The following is a 22,219-nucleotide window of genomic DNA, read 5'->3' as shown; positions in this document are numbered from 1 at the left end:
AACCACATGTCCGATTTAAGCGTGCCGCTAGTCTATGAACTCGTATCGACGAGTACTTTACAACCATACAAGAGTCAACTCACAATTACATCACAAGAAAAAGTCAACTCCCGGCACCTTTTAAACAGTTTACACTTCAACTTGTTTTGCCCATAACTTTCAAACCGTAGCTCCGTTTTCGACGTGCTACTAGTCTACGAACTCAGGGCGTCATGCACTTCGCCACGGTACCCTGGTCAACTCGAAATTCCCACCGAGTCAAAAAGTCAACTTTTGACCCCTTCGGTCAACGGTCAACGGTCAACCTCGGTCAACGTGCACGGATTCCGGTGCGATTCGGGACGGGGTGTTACACCGTATGGACTTTTGGCTGTTCTTAGCATGATGATTCTGAATGAGCTAGAAGTAGCTCGTTTCATAGATCCCTGTGTGTTGGATCTATGCAAAAGAGCCAAAAATCATCCGGCTCATTGTTTCAATGAGTGGTTGCTCTCAATTCCACAGGTGCCGATGCAGCCATCCCTAATCACCACTAAGCGAAAATTTAACCCACTTTCAAATGTTACAGATGGGTAATATTGTTGCATTGACAATTTATCTACCAATGAAGTTTAATTTTTAAATTAATTCGTCTAAAGTTTCTACGGTGCCTCCAACAATAATTCAAGTCTAAATCTTTCATCTTTCATGTTAAAAAAATAAAACAAAAAGAGTTAAATACATTTTGTTCTCTTTTGCATTTTACCACCTAGACTATTATATTTAAAAAAAATAAAAAAAATAAAATAAAATAAAAAAAAAAGCCATGGATCATAAGAACAGAATTAGCCTGAGGATCAGCAACCCAAACAAGATTCAAGATACAACCCAATAAGAAGAGGCTACCCTCAGTTTTCTTCTTATATTTGATGGCTTGACTGGTTTAAGACCACACAAGAAACAACATTATAAACTTCCAAAGCAACTTGAACTATAAAATTTCTATGAAAGCATGTAAAGCCAAAATTGAGACTATTGTCATATCACAGATTCCATTTGTTCAATTTTTACCCCTTCTTAATTTCTATCCTTTCTCAGTACAAACATACATTAATACATTTGGGATTTGATTCCCAACAAGTGTAGCCTCAAAGATTGTATTGGGGTTTTCCTTTTATGTAGCCTACCAATTAAACTTTTTTTTAAAAAAAAAAAAAACAAAACAAAACAAAAAAGTCAAACTTTGTCTTCCTTGGACCATTTGTTTTACTGCAAAAACATTCCTCGAACACCCTTTTTCCACCAGTATACATACAATCATACAAATTTCTTAAACTTTTTAGTTTCACTGGTTTTTCTTCAATAATTTATCAAAAAGTTAACAATGAAAAACAGCACCTACACACTCATCAAATGCAACTTGGACGCTTCCATTTTTTTTTTTCCAGTATGTTTATAATGTTAGATTTCTAAACAAGATTTAAAATCCATATTAAATGAAAACCTAATTCTTTTGCAAAAGAGAAAAGTTAAGAACTTGATAAATAAACACTAACAGCTATACCAGCATAATTGAGTGTAGGATAAGCCATTGCAGCCTCGAGCCCTGATGCCGAGCCTAAGAAAAGAGCGCTGGCGCTGTTGAAGAGGCGCGTATTCTAGCGGCCGGCGTCGGCGTCCGTTATGCTAGGGCTTGGCGTTTGACGGCTGGTCCCACCTTCCACAACGATTAAGATGAAGAAGGAGCTGCCATTTTCGCTCTCTTCGTTTGCTTTTAATTTACTTTTTTTCACTTCCAGATTTGAAATTCCAAGTTCAATAATGGAGGTAAAACTGTAATCAACTTAGACGGACAGTGCTGATTGCATGTAAATAAACAAAAAAAAAAAAAAAAATTGGGGGGAAAAAGAATCAATCCAAAGACCAGGAAAACTGGAAAAATTATAACAACGATAATTCAATTGGGAGGAAAATGAACTTCATTCAAATTTTCCTTGCAGCCACACACTTGGCACATTTCAGCCTAATCTACAAACCCTTTAAAAGAATCAGAGTAAGAAAATAAAGAAAAATAGTATTATTAATCTTCTTTGGTGTGCCTCTGTTAGATTGTCTGTCAAATTTTTTTTTTTCCCCCATAAAAAAACACCACTTTTCTATGTCTTTATTACCACTTTTTGTTTTTCTGACTCTTCACAGCTTAACTCTCTCTATCTCTCTGTGTATTTCTCTATCTTTTTCTGTCCGTTGAAACGCGATATTAAAAGCCCCTCTTAATATACTGCAAGACATTCATCATTCACGGGCAAACATTATTATATGTATTTAAGAACGAGACTCTTCGTTCCTTTGCAGCGATCTTCATTTCCATCTTAATTTCTTCAATCATATGGTGTTCTAAGAATATATAGAGCACCATTTCAATTGGATTCTAAGAAATAAGAATTATTATTTTAATATAACTTGGAGAATAAAATAATCTATACAATTCTAATTAAATACAAATTCTAAGCTGATAGACTTTATAATAATAACAGAGTTTGGTTGCAATTAGTTTTCTACAAAATAGCGTACGTCTTGTGTCACAAATGTAGATTCTTTTTTTTTCTTTTCTTTACTAGACAACAACTTTCTTTTACACAAAAAAATTAGGATTGTTTGCTAATTTTCTTTCATTTGGCATTTTAAAATTTAAAACTCCTACATACTAGTTTTGAATTACTCAAATTACCAAAGACGATTATCCGGTTGCCATCAATTAGCTAGCTTCATTAAAATCCCAACGAAATCCAGCAGCATCGTTTTGCTTTGTTTGTTTTGTTTTGTTTTTTTTCTTATTATAATAAATTTAAGTGCAATTATGACATATTTTGAGGGGTGTCCGAACGGTATTTACCTTTTTCTAATAATTACTTCAGCTAAACTTTGTTGCTGTAATTTTTAAGATAGTGCATTCTAATTATCAAAAAGATAAAAATAGTACATTGTAATATAATTTGAAGCCAAACACAATACCACTCTTTTATTTATTTATTTATTTATTTTTGGACTAAAAAAGTAGCAGTATAAATACTTTTACAATAAAAATACAATACAATACCAAATAAGACACAAATATGATAAAATACAAAAAAAATATTGTTATACGATAAACACCATAACGACATTATTCAAACCATATAAACTTGCATGCCCAAATCGTAGTTCATTAAGGATATTGATTTTTGACTGAACTGCAATAGTAAATCAAACATCTTGCAAGGTGAATACTGCAACAAGTATGGGGAATCTGTTACTTCCAATGGATACAGATAAGGAGCATCCGTAGCAGTTGTCTGCGTCTTTAACGCCAATATGACAAATGCTGCTACACTGCATTTTTTATTATACTATCGGCCAAAAATTGGGATTCAAGAAGTGGTTTTTTTCACGAATCTTCGAATAAGCTTATACAAATTTTGTTTATCAAAATTTAAAAATGATTAAAACAAAAAGTAAACAAACAAACAAAAGCACATTTTATAACCTCGTCCTGAGTGGAAAAATTTTAAACCAAGCTTTTACTGGGATCTCTTTATTTTATTTTATTTTATTATTTTTTTTTGGGTACAAATTATGGGATTCTTTTAGAAACTATTTAGATATCTATCCAAGATTTTGTTTATCCCAATCAAATATCATGAAAAACATATATGTAGATTTTACACTATCTTAATCTTGTCCTATCCATCTCATCCTTGTGTACCTACTAATTACATTTATGAATTTGGTTTGAAAGTTTGAAGGGTACTATGAATATACTTACCTTGGGTGTATTATTTATTTTATCAGTAGGGTTGTCCCATGCCACCATCCAATCACAATCAACCCCTCTTGGATCCTTTCCACTATACACAATGGCCCCAGTAGCGTAAGGTTTATTCGTCGATAATGGAACATGCAGAAGGCAGCCCATTGTCCGTTGGCAATCTCCATTGGATATGGAGTTGGTCCGGGATGTCCATTACCCCAGTCATTGTGGGTGACATACCTTATAGGATCCCCAGTGGCATTCTAGAGTAGGCAAAGTGTTCCCCCAAGTTCACCATCACATTGTTCCTTCATGTTCTGCAGATACTGGACAGCTCTCATACTCTTTTCCGTTGCATTCTTCATGTTGAGAGCCACACGAGCTCTGTCTTTGCGCTCTATATTCTTTTTATTTTCATAATCAGGCAGTCCTTCTAAAGTGGTATTTGTGATGGGGTTACCAAACAAACCGTCTCCCATATCTGAAATATTTCAAAATTCCCATAAAAATTGATGAAATTAATAATGTATATGATAATTAATTAGGATTTACTGTTTATTTGTTATAAAATTTAACAGTCATTAATGGTCCTATACAAAAAATCTATTAATAGTAGATATTAATCAACTACATATTTTATAATTTTTTTGTTTCTTTTTAAAAAATATTTTTTTATAAAAAAATTTTGCTTTTAAACTTACAATATCTAAAATCAGCTTCACTTTCATTTTATATATTAGCATTGAAAAGTATTGTTTTTAAACAGTGTTTATATTGCTTAGATAGCATAGATAATTTTAACAATTCATATTCCTATTGGACATGCCTTAAATAAAGTAAAAATATAAGCCAAAGGAAACATATAAGAAAATTAAAAGATAAATGTTGAAACTAGCTATGTTAAGGTAATGTGGAAGAACCAAAATAGACACCATTGAGGTGAAAGTCTCACATTGTAGAAAGTAGGATAAGCTATTTAGTTTCACTGCTTTTTCGTCAATAATTTAACACAAAAGTTAACGATGAAAAACAGCACCTACACACTCATCAAATGTAATTTGGACTCTCCCCAATTTTTTTTTCTTTTTTCTTTCAGTATGTTTACAATGTTAAATTTCTAAACGAGATTTAAAACCCAGACTAAATGGAAACCTTATTCTTTTGCAAAAGAGAAAAGTTAAGAACTTGATAATTAAACACTAATAGCTATACCAGCATAATTGAGAATGTAGGATAAGCTATTGCAGCCGCGAGCCTTGACGCCGAGCCAAAGAAAAGCACGTTGGCGCTGTTGAAGAAGGTGGCGTATTCTAACGCCGGCGGCGTCCGTTATGCTCAGGGCTTGGCGTTTGATGCTGGGTCTCACCTTCGACAACAATAAAGATGAAGAAGGAGCTGCCATTTTCGCTCTCTTCGTTTGCTTTTTATTTTATTATTATTTTTTAACTTCCAGATTTGAAATTCCCAGTCCAATAATGGAGGTAAAACTGTAATCAACTTAGAGGGGCAATGCTGATTTCATATAAATTAAAAAATATATATATATATACTGCGGAAAAAGAATCAATCCAAAGCTCAGGAAAACTAAAAAAATAACAACAATATAATTCAATTGCGAGGAAAATGAACTTCATTTGTTAGAGTGTTGTTAGACCCTCCATGTCAGCTTATGAAAGTCAACCAAAAAAAAAAGCGCTTAGAGAGTCACATGCTTAGTTTTGTTAGTTATAGCTGTTAGCTTAGTCACGTGAACAGTTTTGCTATAACTGTAATCTTACAAAATAGACGTGTGGTGGTTGAGTGCTATAAATATATGTCCTGTACTAGCTTCTGTGGTAAGCAGAAACATTTAATACAGAAAATTATTTTCTTTCTTATTTTCCTTCCTTCTTCCTCTCTCTGTTTTCTCTGTATTTTCTAGCCATTTTCTTGCATTTTCTCGACTACCAAACAGTTCTGTCATGGTTTTGTTTGAATAGCTCGTCAAGTTGATATGATAAGAAAAAAATAAACATTGTTAAAATGATTCTCTATTTCTTAAAGATCCGTCAAATATTTTGAAATTTCCTAAAGTATATCTTTTTTTTAAAAGTCAATTCTTTCAAAAAAAAAAAAAATATTAAAATGCTTAATTAATTAATAATCATATATAGTTTTTATGCACCTTATTAGAAAAATTATTAAATACACATGGTCTATTATCTTATGTCATACATAGAGCAAATTACACAAGTACATGTATAATATAATAACACGTCAGATTTTTTAACCAAATCAGCAACTAACACTGTTTTTCCCTCCCATTCAGTGTCAATTTTTTTAATGTTATTATTATTTTTAAGTTATATCCTTCCTTATTTGGTTTTCGCTTCCTTATTTGGTTTTCGGTAAAAACCTTTATTCATTTTCTATGGTTTCTTCTTCTTAGTGGCTATTTCATTAAGATCCCATAGAAGAACAAATAATCTAACTTTCTAAGTTGAAATGAGTGTTGTGGTTTTAGCTTTAACTTCCTCAACCATTTTCTCTTGCTTGCATCATCCACTCTTCTCGAACCTTGAAGGCATTATATTATCTCTTATGAATAGGTCTCATAAAATAAAATTATCTTGGATTTTGGAATTCCATCTCTTTCTTTCTTCTCTTGATTGCCATCTCTTTCTTTCTTCTCTCTCCCCTTTCTTCTAAAAATTAATTTGGTTTCTTCTAAAAATTAATTTGATTTCTTGCTAAAATATATAGTATGGGTTTGTACTTCAATTCTTTGAATTTATGAATATTTAGTGGAAAAAATAAAAAAAAGAATTAATTTCAGAAGTTTTACTGTTAACGAGTTCATTTGTTTAGAAATTCTAGTTTTGTCTTTTGTTGTTCCATAATTTGGATCATTGTCTTGTTTGGGTTTGGAAATTTTTTCACTGTTGTTCAATAATTATTTTGCATTAAAGGTTGGAGGTAGTGAGCAAAGTGTGAGTTTAATGGAGATGGAGAGATCTGGGCAAGTATATGAGGAAAAAAATCCCTTTCCAAAAGAGAATCAATAATAAAAGCCGAATAAAAAGAAAAAATGATAATGGTGTTAGTTGATAATTTGGCACCGTAAGATGATGCGTGATTAATGATACCAAGGCCCTTTATTTTTTATGTGTATCAAATCACATGTCAGCTGGATTGGTACATGTTGAGCACTGAATAATTTCTCTACGTTACTATTAAAGAATAATCTTAAAATTAAATGTATATTTATATTATTTAAAATTTAAACAATGTCAATTTAAATACCATGTAAACAACAATTCATATTTACTATTAAAAATACTCTAAACAGTTTAGATGAGATTTTATTTTTTCTTTATAATTACTTCAATATAAATATACGGAACATGTTTCTTAATTTCTCTTTTAAGTTACCAAAACTTTGTTGCTGTAGTTTTTAAGATAAAATATCTAGTAATATAATTTAACACCAAATACATTATAACAATTTATTTATTTATTTTTGGATTCACAAAGTAGCAGTGCAAACACTTTTACAATACAAACCAATATAAAATAATTTAATATCAAACGCAGCACTAATATGATAAAATATTATTATAAATATTGTCATATGATATATTAGTATTTTAGTTGTTGCTGTCTAACTGCAATAGTAAATCAAACATCTTGTACGGTAAATACTGCCACAAGTATGGGGAATCTGTGTTCACCAATGCATGCAGATAAGGAGCATCCGTTCCAGTTGTCTTTGTCTTCAACGCCATCGTGATAAACGCCGCTAACCTGCAGTTTATCATATACTACTGTCCAATCGCAATTTGAGAAGTGGTTTTTTTCACGGACCTCTGAATATATCTGTATAATTTTTGTTTATCAAAATTTTAAAAATAATAATGTAATAAATAAATGAAAAAAACACTTTTTTTTTTTTAACCCAAGCTTCTACTTGTCCTTATGGGTTTTTAAAAAAAATATAGGATTTTTTTGTATTTTTTTCATCCACAGTAATTTCTTTCTTATTTTAATACTTCAAGTTATAAACTCTTAATTGTAAATATGAATAATTCAACACCTGAATCAATTTTATTTTACTTTCCTTTGAATTTTTGAAAACGAATTAGATATTCAGGTTTTGTTATCCCATCAAATATTATGACCACGACCATACATCTTTAGACTATTTTAATCTTGTCCCATCGTAATGTACCAAACACATTACCGGGTTTAATTATTATGAAATTAATTACAAATCAATTTGGCCTTAGAAAGTGTTGAACGATGCTATATTTATTATTATTATTTTTTGGCTGAAAGATCGGTACCGTATATGTAAAATACTTACTTGCGTGTTCCACTTATTTTTATCATTACAGTTGTCCCATGACACCATCCAATCACAATCAACCCCTTGAGGGTCCTTGCCACGGTACACAACAGCCCCAATAGAGTGAACAGGCTTAGCAACATGCATAAAGGCAGCCCATTGTCCATTTGCAATCTGCATTGGATATGGAGAAGCTCCAATACGTCCAGTCCAATTCTTGTGGGTAACATAGCTTATGGCATCCCCAGTGGCATTGTAGAGTAGGCAAAGTGTTCCCAGTCCAACCTCAGATTGTTCCTTCAGTTTCTCCAAATACTGGAGAGCTTTTGTCAGGACCCGTCCAGAATTCCTTCCCCGGAACCCTAGACAGCCCTGATCCCAGGGAAATACCACCGAACCTTCCAACGGAAAATCCGGCAGCACCTCCCCTAAGGGATTTACTTACCACAAATTTACCTGCACTGAAAACACACTTCAAAAATATCCCCTTATTCCTCCCACAAACTACAAATTGGTTCCACAAATTGCAGTACTTAAAAAAAATAAATACAGTAATCCAGTGCAAAATAAATACAACAAGAGTGAAAGAAATATTACAACTGCAATAAAAGAATAACAGGGTACTGCCGAACTAAAACAGCGAGGAAGATCAAGTCCGCTCCGAGTGAACACCGACAACCTGGTACCTAGAGGAACGGAATTTAAGAGTGTGAGATGCTAATCATCTCAGTGAGCGACCCTACTACTATACCATATATTATCACAGTAATAAGTATAAATAATAATTATTTGGAAATAATAATATTTTCTCTCAAAACCCTTACAATTCTCTCAGTTGGAAAGGTTCCCCTTTTAAAACAATTTCACAAAAACCCTTTATCCATATGCCCCGAAAACCAAGACATCAATTAAATACCAGAAGCGGTAACAATTATATTTTTAATTCCAATTCAGTTTCCAAACATTTTATTTTTAAAACACAGTTCTGAAAATCATTTGATGCACCCACTATATACCAGTGGCGCCAACAGTACCCAGCGTCCCAAGGTACCGCCAGACAGGAGGTTATAGAAAGAAACCGGCATACGGTCGCGTGGCGTCCCACTGCGCCGCTGCTAACCTGGTGTCCCGGCCAAAGGGGGGTGGCCACCCTCTCCGATGGCATCCACAGGACACCCTCATAATATCACCTGCGCGCTACTCACACCCACCTGCGCGCTAATCATATCCGTGTGCACAATATCCATATCACATATACCATATCACATAATCAGAACACCAGTACGTGCACGGTGCATCTAAAAATCATAAAATCCACAATTTAAATTATAAAACAAATTTCACATTTTTCATAAACATAGCGGGCATAATCCATCCGCTTGAACCGGGAAATTCTCCACAATTTCCTTATAATCCATACCATAAATTCCATGATTTTCAAATCCACCAACTCCCAAATCCATCAATTCAAATATCCACATTTTTTCCAAGCATAAATAATTTCTCGAAATATCATAATCAAATCCCATAATATTTTATGGGCATATTTCATAAAAATTGAAATCACCAACATAACCAAATATTTTCCTTGAAATATTTGAAAATCAAATCGTGCCCAATTTACCATTAAAACCACACCAATTTCAAAATCCTCAAAACCATAAAATAATTCCACACGGCATAAATTTGTAGAATTCGCATTTTCTTAAATCCAATAAATTCATAAATAATTCTACAATAAATCCAATAAATATTTGGCACATAGAAATTAAATTCCAAATATTTAATTCACACATAATATATTCATCAATTAAATTCCCCAAAATTAATTTGAAGGTGGGTCACTCACCTGGAGCACGCAATTAACTCATGATCCACTACGGGATCAATTCTACGACTCACCGGTGCTCCTAGAACAAAATTCACAGACAGTCAAATAAATTAATATTTTATTCGGGTAAATAATACCCGGTACCCGGGGGGTCAAAACACAACGATAACTAAAATTTACGAATGATATACCGAATCGAAGCTCGAGTGATGCTAATCACAGATCCGGTCTTAATTTCCGATGATCGTACCCGACGGGGTCGGAATTTTATCGGGAAGCTTTTCGGGTTTCGGCTCCGCAATTCTCCCAAACCGTCGCGAATTGGTGGAAACGGAAGTCGGATTTGGATTCAGGAGGTCGAACACTGCGGACTGGAGCTGGCCGGAATTTTCGGGGTACTCGCCGGAACAGTACTTTCCGGCGGGCCGCCACGTCACCGGCAACCGTCGCCGGAACAGTAATTTCCGACGGTGGCCGTTTGCTGTGAAATTTTGCAGATTTGTAGATCGTGAGGAGAGCAATCCAACGGGACCGACGGTGAGCAAAACGGAGGTCGGACGGCGGAGAAATCACCGTTTGAAGATTTTCGACCCCTCGCCGGAAAACGCTCCGATCCCGGCGCGTCGGTGGTCCGATGGCCGTGATTTTTGGTGGGTAGGCCGGACTTGAGGAGAGGATGCTGGGTGTATGGCGCGTGTACTGTAGATCGGCCGGAATAGTGCCGATTCGCGGTGGCCGGCGGTGGAGGGAGAAAAATCGCCGCCAAACTTCGGACGTCCGATCCGGGCGCGTCCGGCGGCCGTTCGCCGTGAAATTTGGAGGTTTTGCCGGAAATGAGGTGGGCAATCTGGCTGGCCGGCGCGTGTACAGTAACTAGGCCGGAAAAACGTGAAAATGGCCGGCGGCCGGCGGGTCCTCTCTCTCTCTTTCTCTCTCCTCTCTCTCTTTCTCTCTCTTCTCTCTCTTCCCCGAGAGTTTTTCAAAATTAAAACCCTGCATGACACTGTTCATGCCACGTGGACCACTCAGAAGCTGACACGTGGCATTTCACTGTTCACGACCCAAAAACATTAAAATAATACGGTATCCGGTAAACTTCAAACGTCCATAACTTTTTAACCGGATGTCCGTTTTGAGCGTGCCGCTAGTCTGTGAACTCGTATCGACGAGCACTTCACAACCATGCATGAGTCAAAGCTCAATTCCCCATAAAAAAAAAGTCAACTCCGGCACCCCTTGGACAGTTTGGACCGCAACTTGTTTCGTCCATAACTTTCAAACCGTAGCTCCGTTTTCGACGTGCTACCAGTCTACGAACTCGTGGCATCGTGCACTTCGCCACGGTGCCCTAGTCATCTCGAAATTCCCACCGAGTCAAAAAGTCAACTTTTGACCCCTTTGGTCAACGGTCAACAGTCAACCTCGGTCAACGTGCACGGATTCCGGTGCGATTTGGGACGGGGTGTTACAGCCTTCCCCCCTTACAAAAATTTCGTCCTCGAAATTTCCGCACGTCACTGGAACAAACAAGGGTTCTGATCACGCACCTGCGCTTCGGGCTCCCATGTCGCTTCCTCGACTAAGTAGTTCCTTGCCAACCAATCCATGCCCAACACTACTTCAAGTCCGGATAGATCCAACAGGATCAGGTCTGCTTCCATCACTTGATCTGTGAAATCGTCGGGCGTAGTCCTGGCTCCCTGCTGCGTCATAGCAAACACCCGGCCTTGACTTGTCTGCTGGGGTCTCTTTCCTCTACCTCGACTCGATCCTGCAGACGGCTGGACTGATCCCGAAGAAACTCCTACTGGCTGACTCCCCTGGGAATTCTGTCCTGGAAATATCCCCGTATGCTGTGTCCGTCGACCTGCTTCTAGCACACTGCCGCTACCATAAGGGCAATCCCTCCTTATGTGGCCTGGCTGCCCACACCGAAAGCATAAACCATCCATTTGACACTGCCCAGAATGATTCCCCCTACAAAGTGGACAAATCCGCGGAGAACCAATGCGTGACTGCTGATACGAGCTTGCATCCACACTGATCGAATGGCGAGCTGGCTGGGGCATGCGATAACTATCTCTCCTCTGGAATCTGCCTCGTGGGCTTAACCCATCACTGTCTGAGCCTGAGCTATGGCTCTTCTTAGCTGCCCCCTGTCGAGGTACTCCGCTATACGAACCTTCGAATGATCTGCGCCTCGCGGGTCTGTGTATCTCCTCCTGTCTCTCTAGCTCAAGCGCTGCATCCCTGGCGGACTAATAGGTGGGATGTACTGATCCAGAAAGGGTGTAGCTGATGCTCTCTTTCAATCCGTCTATGAACCTCACCTTCTTCGTGTGATCGTCGGGAATTAGGTGCATGTAGAATTCTGATAGTTCTCGGAATCTCCTCTCGTACTCTGTCACTGTCATGTTCCCCTGTCGTAGTTCTTCGAACTCTCTCCTTCTTGCTTCACGGTAGGCAGGAGGACAAAACTCAGTAGAGAAGGCCATCTTGAACTGATCCCACGTATGCCTTGCACGAACAACTGGGCTAACTTCTCGGGTGAAAAACGTTCTCGCACCGGTAGGAAGTGTGCCGACTTGGTGAGACGATCAATGATTACCCAAATGCCGTCGTACCTTCTAGGTGTGGAAGGAAGCTTGAATACGAAGTCCATGTTGAGTTCTTCCCACTTCCACACAGGAATCGGTAAAGGTTGGAGTAGTCCCGAAGGCTTCTGTCTTTCTGCTTTCACTTGTTGACAAATCAAACACTTTGATACGAAGTCTGCCACTTCTCTCTTCATACCAATCCACCAATAATACTTAACAAGCGTCCGATACATCTTGGTACTCCCAGGATGCATCGCATACATCGAGCTGTGCGCCTCCTCTAAAATCTCCTTCTTGAGTCCTGGGATATACGGAACGCAAAGTCGTCCTTTATACACGAGGGCTCCATCCCTCCTTATGGAAAATTCCGGATCAAGACCTTCTTGTACCTTGCCCTTAATTGTCCTCAACTTAGGATCTTCCATTTGGGTCTCTACTATACGATCCACCAACACCGGTCGTACCTGGAAGCTAGCCATGAGAACTCCTGAAGGATGCATATGCATTAACACCCCCATCTTCTTCAACTCCACCATGAGAGGTAGTTGGATGACTTGGATGTGAGCAAGGGATCCAGTAGCCTTCCTACTCAAAGCATCTGCCACTACATTCGCCTAATAGTGACTTTAACTTCCCTCTTGTGCAACTTTCCTTCTCATGCCCACTAATTAAGGATAGTCAAATTGGTCCACGAGAACACGATCTAAGAGTCTTGGTCATAGTCGAACGCTAACCATAAGGTGCTTCTAAAGCATGCATCCTTAAACCAACAACCAACTCTCGTGACTCGATCAGCACTTTAAAAGGTTAGATTAGAACTTAAGTCTAATTTCCTCAATTACTGGTATCACCAAGTTAAGGTTGAGATTAATTCACTTGTCTTCGATTACCCTCCTAGTACTTACAATTATAAAGCCCCTGCTCCTCATTGATTAACCAATAGTCTTAACCTCGACAAACATCAATCTTTCTTTTAACTAAATTCATCAAGGTCATGAATAAAATTCTCAACATCCAAATACCATTCTTGAAAACCCTAAGTTTCCCCCATTTCAAATAGATTCCATGAATCCACACCTCAAGCAATAAGAAATTTAAATCTTAATTCTAGCATCACCACCAATACTATGAACAAATCACTAGATCCTTAACCCAATAAAGTATTCCACACTTCTTAAATTCTAACTACGTCCCAAAAATCATACTCCTTATCATTGTAAATTATCACCAACAATATCAACCACCTTGAATTGATAAAGCACCACCAATACGAACCTTAAATCTCCAAGGAAATAAGATATCAAGATCTTAGCTTCTAGAATGAAAAATAACCATGCTTAAACATCCAACCATGCCTAAGGAATCATCCTCATCTCATTAACCTCATCAACCACCAAGTAGAACTTTAGTCGCTATCCGGATCTTGCTTGATTCTCTCAACGCGAAATCCATATTTACATCTCCCTACTTTACTTGTCGGTGACTTAAGTACCTTTATTCGGATCTTGCAACTTCCTTTATCATGCCAAACCACCATGTCATCCAGTGAGCATTCCATACGTCTTGGTACCCTTGGGGTGTATCGCATACTTTGAATCACGTGCTTCCTTTAAGATCTCCTTTTTGAACTCAACGATACCCTGCTTTGGATTCTTAATTGGCGATACTTAACCTTAAGTCGCTTTTGGAAAAACCATAACAATAAACAAATAATAAAATATATTTTTCAAATATACCTAACTTGCATAGGCAATTGTTAAAACTCCACATTGAAATTCATATCTTAAAATCCATAGCATAAAATAAAATATGCACGCTTGTAATGGAGGTACGTACGACACCTTCTACATGTTACGTAATCCATGATTCCAACTGTCGCCGACACTCTGCTACCAATACAAACCAGGGTGGTTGCCTATATTGGCCGTCCAATTTCCCGGGCTCGTAGGCAACATGATCATGGGGCTAGCTCTACATGGACCACATTGGTTCGCCGCCTCCATATGGTGCAGTATAATATCAAACAATATAACATACAGATACATGTATGAACACAAACCAAAAATACTTGAATAAAACACCTTGAAAAGCATTTAAATTTTGATAATCGATCGGGAAAATATTTTGACGCCTTGAAATCGATCGACACACATCCTTAGGCAATCATCCTTCTTCTCCATGAACGAAACGGATACCATTCACGATGATAAGCTTGACCTTCAAAAAGAAAAGGCATCCTCGACCATCGACTAGGCCATAGGAATTTCCCGTTAGGCTAGATGATCCTAATTGACACCCTCGAAGATTAGAGTTATTCAAACTCGGGCAACGAATTTACTTCGAGACAAACAGAAAGAACGCTTCCACGCGGGTAAAACGAGAGACTAGACATGGATGGGACACACAACAATGCACAGTCCCTTCGGAATACTAGAACCTAGAGCTCTGATACCAACTGTCAGGACCCGTCCAGAATTCCTTCCCCGGAACCCTAGACAGCCCTGATCCCAGGGAAATACCACCGAACCTTCCAACGGAAAATCCGGCAGCACCTCCCCTAAGGGATTTACTTACCACAAATTTACCTGCACTGAAAACACACTTCAAAAATATCCCCTTATTCCTCCCACAAACTACAAATTGGTTCCACAAATTGCAGTACTTAAAAAAAATAAATACAGTAATCCAGTGCAAAATAAATACAACAAGAGTGAAAGAAATATTACAACTGCAATAAAAGAATAACAGGGTACTGCCGAACTAAAACAGCGAGGAAGATCAAGTCCGCTCCGAGTGAACACCGACAACCTGGTACCTAGAGGAACGGAATTTAAGAGTGTGAGATGCTAATCATCTCAGTGAGCGACCCTACTACTATACCATATATTATCACAGTAATAAGTATAAATAATAATTATTTGGAAATAATAATATTTTCTCTCAAAACCCTTACAATTCTCTCAGTTGGAAAGGTTCCCCTTTTAAAACAATTTCACAAAAACCCTTTATCCATATGCCCCGAAAACCAAGACATCAATTAAATACCAGAAGCGGTAACAATTATATTTTTAATTCCAATTCAGTTTCCAAACATTTTATTTTTAAAACACAGTTCTGAAAATCATTTGATGCACCCACTATATACCAGTGGCGCCAACAGTACCCAGCGTCCCAAGGTACCGCCAGACAGGAGGTTATAGAAAGAAACCGGCATACGGTCGCGTGGCGTCCCACTGCGCCGCTGCTAACCTGGTGTCCCGGCCAAAGGGGGGTGGCCACCCTCTCCGATGGCATCCACAGGACACCCTCATAATATCACCTGCGCGCTACTCACACCCACCTGCGCGCTAATCATATCCGTGTGCACAATATCCATATCACATATACCATATCACATAATCAGAACACCAATACGTGCACGGTGCATCTAAAAATCATAAAATCCACAATTTAAATTATAAAACAAATTTCACATTTTTCATAAACATAGCGGGCATAATCCATCCGCTTGAACCGGGAAATTCTCCACAATTTCCTTATAATCCATACCATAAATTCCATGATTTTCAAATCCACCAACTCCCAAATCCATCAATTCAAATATCCACATTTTTTCCAAGCATAAATAATTTCTCGAAATATCATAATCAAATCCCATAATATTTTATGGGCATATTTCATAAAAATTGAAATCACCAACATAACCAAATATTTTCCTTGAAATATTTGAAAATCAAATCGTGCCCAATTTACCATTAAAACCACACCAATTTCAAAATCCTCAAAACCATAAAATAATTCCACACGGCATAAATTTGTAGAATTCGCATTTTCTTAAATCCAATAAATTCATAAATAATTCTACAATAAATCCAATAAATATTTGGCACATAGAAATTAAATTCCAAATATTTAATTCACACATAATATATTCATCAATTAAATTCCCCAAAATTAATTTGAAGGTGGGTCACTCACCTGGAGCACGCAATTAACTCATGATCCACTACGGGATCAATTCTACGACTCACCGGTGCTCCTAGAACAAAATTCACAGACAGTCAAATAAATTAATATTTTATTCGGGTAAATAATACCCGGTACCCGGGGGGTCAAAACACAACGATAACTAAAATTTACGAATGATATACCGAATCGAAGCTCGAGTGATGCTAATCACAGATCCGGTCTTAATTTCCGATGATCGTACCCGACGGGGTCGGAATTTTATCGGGAAGCTTTTCGGGTTTCGGCTCCGCAATTCTCCCAAACCGTCGCGAATTGGTGGAAACGGAAGTCGGATTTGGATTCAGGAGGTCGAACACTGCGGACTGGAGCTGGCCGGAATTTTCGGGGTACTCGCCGGAACAGTACTTTCCGGCGGGCCGCCACGTCACCGGCAACCGTCGCCGGAACAGTAATTTCCGACGGTGGCCGTTTGCTGTGAAATTTTGCAGATTTGTAGATCGTGAGGAGAGCAATCCAACGGGACCGACGGTGAGCAAAACGGAGGTCGGACGGCGGAGAAATCACCGTTTGAAGATTTTCGACCCCTCGCCGGAAAACGCTCCGATCCCGGCGCGTCGGTGGTCCGATGGCCGTGATTTTTGGTGGGTAGGCCGGACTTGAGGAGAGGATGCTGGGTGTATGGCGCGTGTACTGTAGATCGGCCGGAATAGTGCCGATTCGCGGTGGCCGGCGGTGGAGGGAGAAAAATCGCCGCCAAACTTCGGACGTCCGATCCGGGCGCGTCCGGCGGCCGTTCGCCGTGAAATTTGGAGGTTTTGCCGGAAATGAGGTGGGCAATCTGGCTGGCCGGCGCGTGTACAGTAACTAGGCCGGAAAAACGTGAAAATGGCCGGCGGCCGGCGGGTCCTCTCTCTCTCTTTCTCTCTCCTCTCTCTCTTTCTCTCTCTTCTCTCTCTTCCCCGAGAGTTTTTCAAAATTAAAACCCTGCATGACACTGTTCATGCCACGTGGACCACTCAGAAGCTGACACGTGGCATTTCACTGTTCACGACCCAAAAACATTAAAATAATACGGTATCCGGTAAACTTCAAACGTCCATAACTTTTTAACCGGATGTCCGTTTTGAGCGTGCCGCTAGTCTGTGAACTCGTATCGACGAGCACTTCACAACCATGCATGAGTCAAAGCTCAATTCCCCATAAAAAAAAAGTCAACTCCGGCACCCCTTGGACAGTTTGGACCGCAACTTGTTTCGTCCATAACTTTCAAACCGTAGCTCCGTTTTCGACGTGCTACCAGTCTACGAACTCGTGGCATCGTGCACTTCGCCACGGTGCCCTAGTCATCTCGAAATTCCCACCGAGTCAAAAAGTCAACTTTTGACCCCTTTGGTCAACGGTCAACAGTCAACCTCGGTCAACGTGCACGGATTCCGGTGCGATTTGGGACGGGGTGTTACAGCTTTGGCATTCTTTTCCTCTGCATTCTTCAAGTTAAGAGCAATACGAGCTCTGTCTATGCGGTGTATATTCTTCCTATCTATAAAATCAGGCAGTCCTAAAGTTGAGTTTGTGATGGGGTTACCAAACACAGCGTCTCCCATATATCTGAGAAATTTCAAAATTCAACATATGCATGACCAAATCAAAGGACCATGTTAGAAGAATATCTCTATAGAAAGTTAGGCAATGTAACTATATTCTACAAGTTTGTTAACCTGGAAGAACCAAAGACATTGTCAAGGTGGAAGTCTCTACCTGTATAGAAAGTTAGGCAATGTATACTAGCTAAAAGAAAAAAAACAAGACACGTAATTACTTAATTGTGTTTTACACAATAACCATTAAAAATTGATTCAATATGGACTCTCTATTAAGGAGACCTTGATGTTATATATAGAGCAAGTTCTTCAACTTTTGTGTCATGACAATCCACATTTCTATTGTAAAGCTTTAAAAACATTTCTAATGGATGAATATGAATTTGTCATTTATGTAATATAAAAATCAATAGCTAGATATTATAAATATACAATTAATTTATTCAAAAATTATTTTTCAATGATTTTGTAAAAAATCTATTACTGATTATTAATTAATTTCAAATTTTATCATTTTTTTTTCTGTTTAGAAAAAAAATGAGAAACTTTTGCTTTTAAGCTCACCATGTCTAATATCATTTTGGCATTTAGTTTAAATATTATCATTGGAATGAATTTTGTTCTTTTTAAAACAATGTTTATATCACTTATGTGGCATTTTAATTTTCACAATCTACATTTTCATGAAGATTCTTGCAATAAAGTAAAAAATAGAAGCCAAAGGAAAATATTCCACCACGTAAGAAAATAAAAGGTCATTAAATGTTGGAAACTAACTACCTTAAACTTGTCATCAACGATGAAAATATTTTACTGAGAATAATATTTGGTTATTCTCTTCAGAACTAACAAAATACAACCACAAAACATACCAAACGCTAAAGCCCCAAAAATCAGAAGTAAATGGAGGTATGAGACAGTACTTTCTATTTACCTTACAGGCGGAGAGAGACCTAGGCAGATATCAGCGGTACCGTATGAAGAATGAGCAGAGAGAGCTGGCAAGATGAATTAAGTGCTAAGTACCAAAGGTAGTGTGTTTACTTAATTATAGACAAAATGAAATTACAAATATAAAGACAAAATAAGCCAATGTTTATCCTTGCCTTTTATAGTGGTTCATGTTTATATCCTTACAAATTTTATAATAAAAAAATGGAGAATATATATATATATATATATATATTTATTAATCTAGTGGAAATCGTAATGAATTTTTTTTTCTCAATAATTATTTTTAGAACACGTTTAGTATGAAATATAAATACTCATTCCAATGAATAAAAGAAAAGGAATAGGAATCATTAAACTTTTTTTTTTCCTATGCTTGTCAATGGATTAAATATAATGTATATCATAAATAAATACATATTTTTTTAATTATTCTATTTATTCTTTTGAAATTTTAAATATTTATGTTTATATTCTTTGTACTTTTATTTCAAATTTTTAATTAAATTTATTAATTTTTAAATATGTAATTTATTATTTTAAATTTAATTTATTATGTTGATTTTTAAAATATTTTTTGTATATATAGTTTAAATATGTAGATAATGTATATCATGTTTAAGATTTTTAAGAATTATCAATTTTATGTTTAATTTTTTACATATTTTGTGTGAAGGAATAATTATTCCTTAAGTTTTGGAAAGGAATACACTATTACTTAAGGTTTGGAAAAGAATTTTTTCCCCAAAAAAAAAAAGGTTTTTGGGAAAGGAATAACTATTTTTCATGTTTTAAAAGAAACAACTATTCTTTAAAATAAGAGAAAGAATATGTTTCTCTGACATAAAACTAACAAAACGTAAATTTGTCTAATCTTATGGATTAGCCCTATTCCATTCATTCCTTCCTTTATCGACGCCTAGAGGCATCAAGAAGTTTTTGAAGATGTTTATCAAGTGATTCATAAAAAAAAAAAAAAAAAAAGGGGTTTACAAAGTGATGAGATGTTATTATTTGCTTGGTTAAAAAACTAACATAACCTAAATATAAATATTTTTAAATATTGTATAACGTATGAATATTTATTAATATAACCTAAAAATTTTTAAAATATATTTTATTTATATAGTTTAAATATGTAGATAATGCATCATGTTTAAGATTTTAAAGATTTATCAATTTTATGTTTGATGTTTATCATTATTTGGGTAAGTTTTAAAAATTAATAGTTATTTTTGAAAATAGGGGAATAATTAATCCTAAAGATACGTATTTTCTAACATAAAAAACAATTAAACATAAATTTATCCAAGCCTATATGGTTCCATATCTTCCGGGGCACCAACAGTTCTATTATTGTGTTTATCATTTAATTTATCAAAAAAGAATATTTACATAGTGATGAAATTTTATTATTTGATTGGTTGAAAAATTAATATAAACTAAACATAAATATTTTAAATATGTAGATAATTTATAAATGTTTAAGATTTTTAAAAACTATCAATTTTATGAGTAATGTTGTTTATCATTATTTTGATGAAAGATTAACTATTCCTTAAGGTTTGAAAATGAATAGTTATTCCTTAAATCAGGAGAATAATTAATTCCACGGACTATGTATTCTTTGATATAAAAACCAAACATAAATTTATCTAATAAGTATAAAATTTTCAAATGATTTGCCGATCTGGATATCCAAGGAAGTGCAATAGGTAAAAAAACCAAAATGTCAAAAGTGAATGTATAGGAGAGAATATTGAAACATATACGATAAAAAGTTCCAATTTAAATGAAGATGAATAAGGAGAGAGTTTTAGTAGAAAAGTGCGTCTGCCAGCAAGTTGGGGCAGAAATGTTTCCTCACTAATTTTTGAAGGAAAATGAAAATCCCAATTAGACCATAGTTTTCCTCCTTTTTTCCTTCCTAATATTTTTTCTTTTCACTTTTTATTTTAACCAAACACTAAAAAATAAAATCCTCAGCATTTTTTTTTCTTTTACTTACTATGTATATATACATATATAATTTTTCTCCCATCCAAGATTTAGAGAAATATCAATATATATACAAAAGTTATATTATATATATAAATATATTATATTGCTCAAATATAAGTAAAATTACATATGTATACCACATAAATATCTTTACTTTGTTAAGTAAAATTACATATGTATACCACATAAATATCTTTGCTTTGTTCTTGATGAGTTTGGTTGTCAGGACCCGTCCAGAATTCCTTCCCCGGAACCCTAGACAGCCCTGATCCCAGGGAAACCCTACCGGACCCTCCAAAGGAAAATCCGACAGAGCCTCCCCTAAGGGATTTACTTACCACAAATTACCTGCACTGAAAACACACTTCTAAAAACATCCCCTTATTCCTCCCACAAACTACAAACTGATTCCACAAATTCCAGCACTTCTCAAAGCAACAACAGTCCAGTGCATAAATAAAACAGAAGTATTCCAATAGTATACAGAGCTTTAAGAAGTGCTAAACAACAGAAATACAACAAGGCTGAAAAGAAATAATACACTGAAATGAAAGAGTACAAAGAAACTTCTCGAAACACAACAGCAGCGGAAAACTTGGTTCGCTCCGGAAGAACGTCTACCACCACTTGCACCTAAGGGAACGGAATTTAAGAGTGTGAGATGCTAATCATCTCCGTGAGTAACCCGAACTACTGAACACCTTTTGATAATAATAATAAAATAATAACAATTAAGGAGTGGAACAAATACCAACAATTAATAATAAATAATAATGACCTTTGGAAAATAATGATTTCCCTCAAAACTCTCACCAATCGCTCCGTTTGAAATGTTCCCTTTTTAAAACCTTTTCGCAAAACCCAATGTGCATACCTCCCAAAAACCAAGGGATTAAATAATTTAACAACAACAAGTAAATAAATACATACCCCAAATATATAATAAAAATATAATAAATTATAATAAATAAATTTTGAACACCTTTGGGGTTTAAACCATTATTTGCAATTACACCGACAATTACACCTGACGCACCACACCATATACCGGTGATGCCCTCCGATACCCAGCGTCCCAAGGTACCGACTGGCGGGGGGGGGGGGGGGGTTAAAGAGAGAAACCTGCAGTGGTCACTTCGGCGTCCCGACAGTACCGACTGCTAAAAACCATCACCC

At 36.5% G+C, this 22,219-nt stretch overlaps 2 protein-coding genes across 2 annotated transcripts; both read right to left on the bottom strand.

Annotated features, from left to right (window-relative positions):
- Positions 1-4,032: 4,032 nt before the first annotated feature.
- LOC132805046 (uncharacterized) lies at positions 4,033-5,171 on the bottom strand. The gene is made up of 2 exons (XM_060819798.1): positions 4,982-5,171; positions 4,033-4,250 (listed from the first exon to the last, which is right to left on the bottom strand). Exons 1-2 carry the CDS (start codon positions 5,169-5,171, stop codon positions 4,033-4,035), a joined length of 408 nt encoding a protein of 135 aa, XP_060675781.1.
- A 2,255-nt stretch (positions 5,172-7,426) lies between these two features.
- LOC132805045 (23 kDa jasmonate-induced protein-like) lies at positions 7,427-18,094 on the bottom strand. Its single transcript, XM_060819797.1, has 3 exons — positions 17,951-18,094; positions 8,112-8,390; positions 7,427-7,624 (listed from the first exon to the last, which is right to left on the bottom strand). The coding sequence occupies exons 1-3, from the start codon at positions 18,092-18,094 to the stop codon at positions 7,427-7,429; spliced, it is 621 nt and encodes a 206-aa protein (XP_060675780.1).
- Positions 18,095-22,219: the final 4,125 nt, after the last annotated feature.

Source organism: Ziziphus jujuba, chromosome 8 (assembly GCF_031755915.1).
Source record: "Ziziphus jujuba cultivar Dongzao chromosome 8, ASM3175591v1".
In the NCBI taxonomy this organism is placed as follows: Eukaryota; Viridiplantae; Streptophyta; class Magnoliopsida; order Rosales; family Rhamnaceae; genus Ziziphus; species Ziziphus jujuba.
This window is presented reverse-complemented; position numbering and strand designations above follow the sequence as displayed.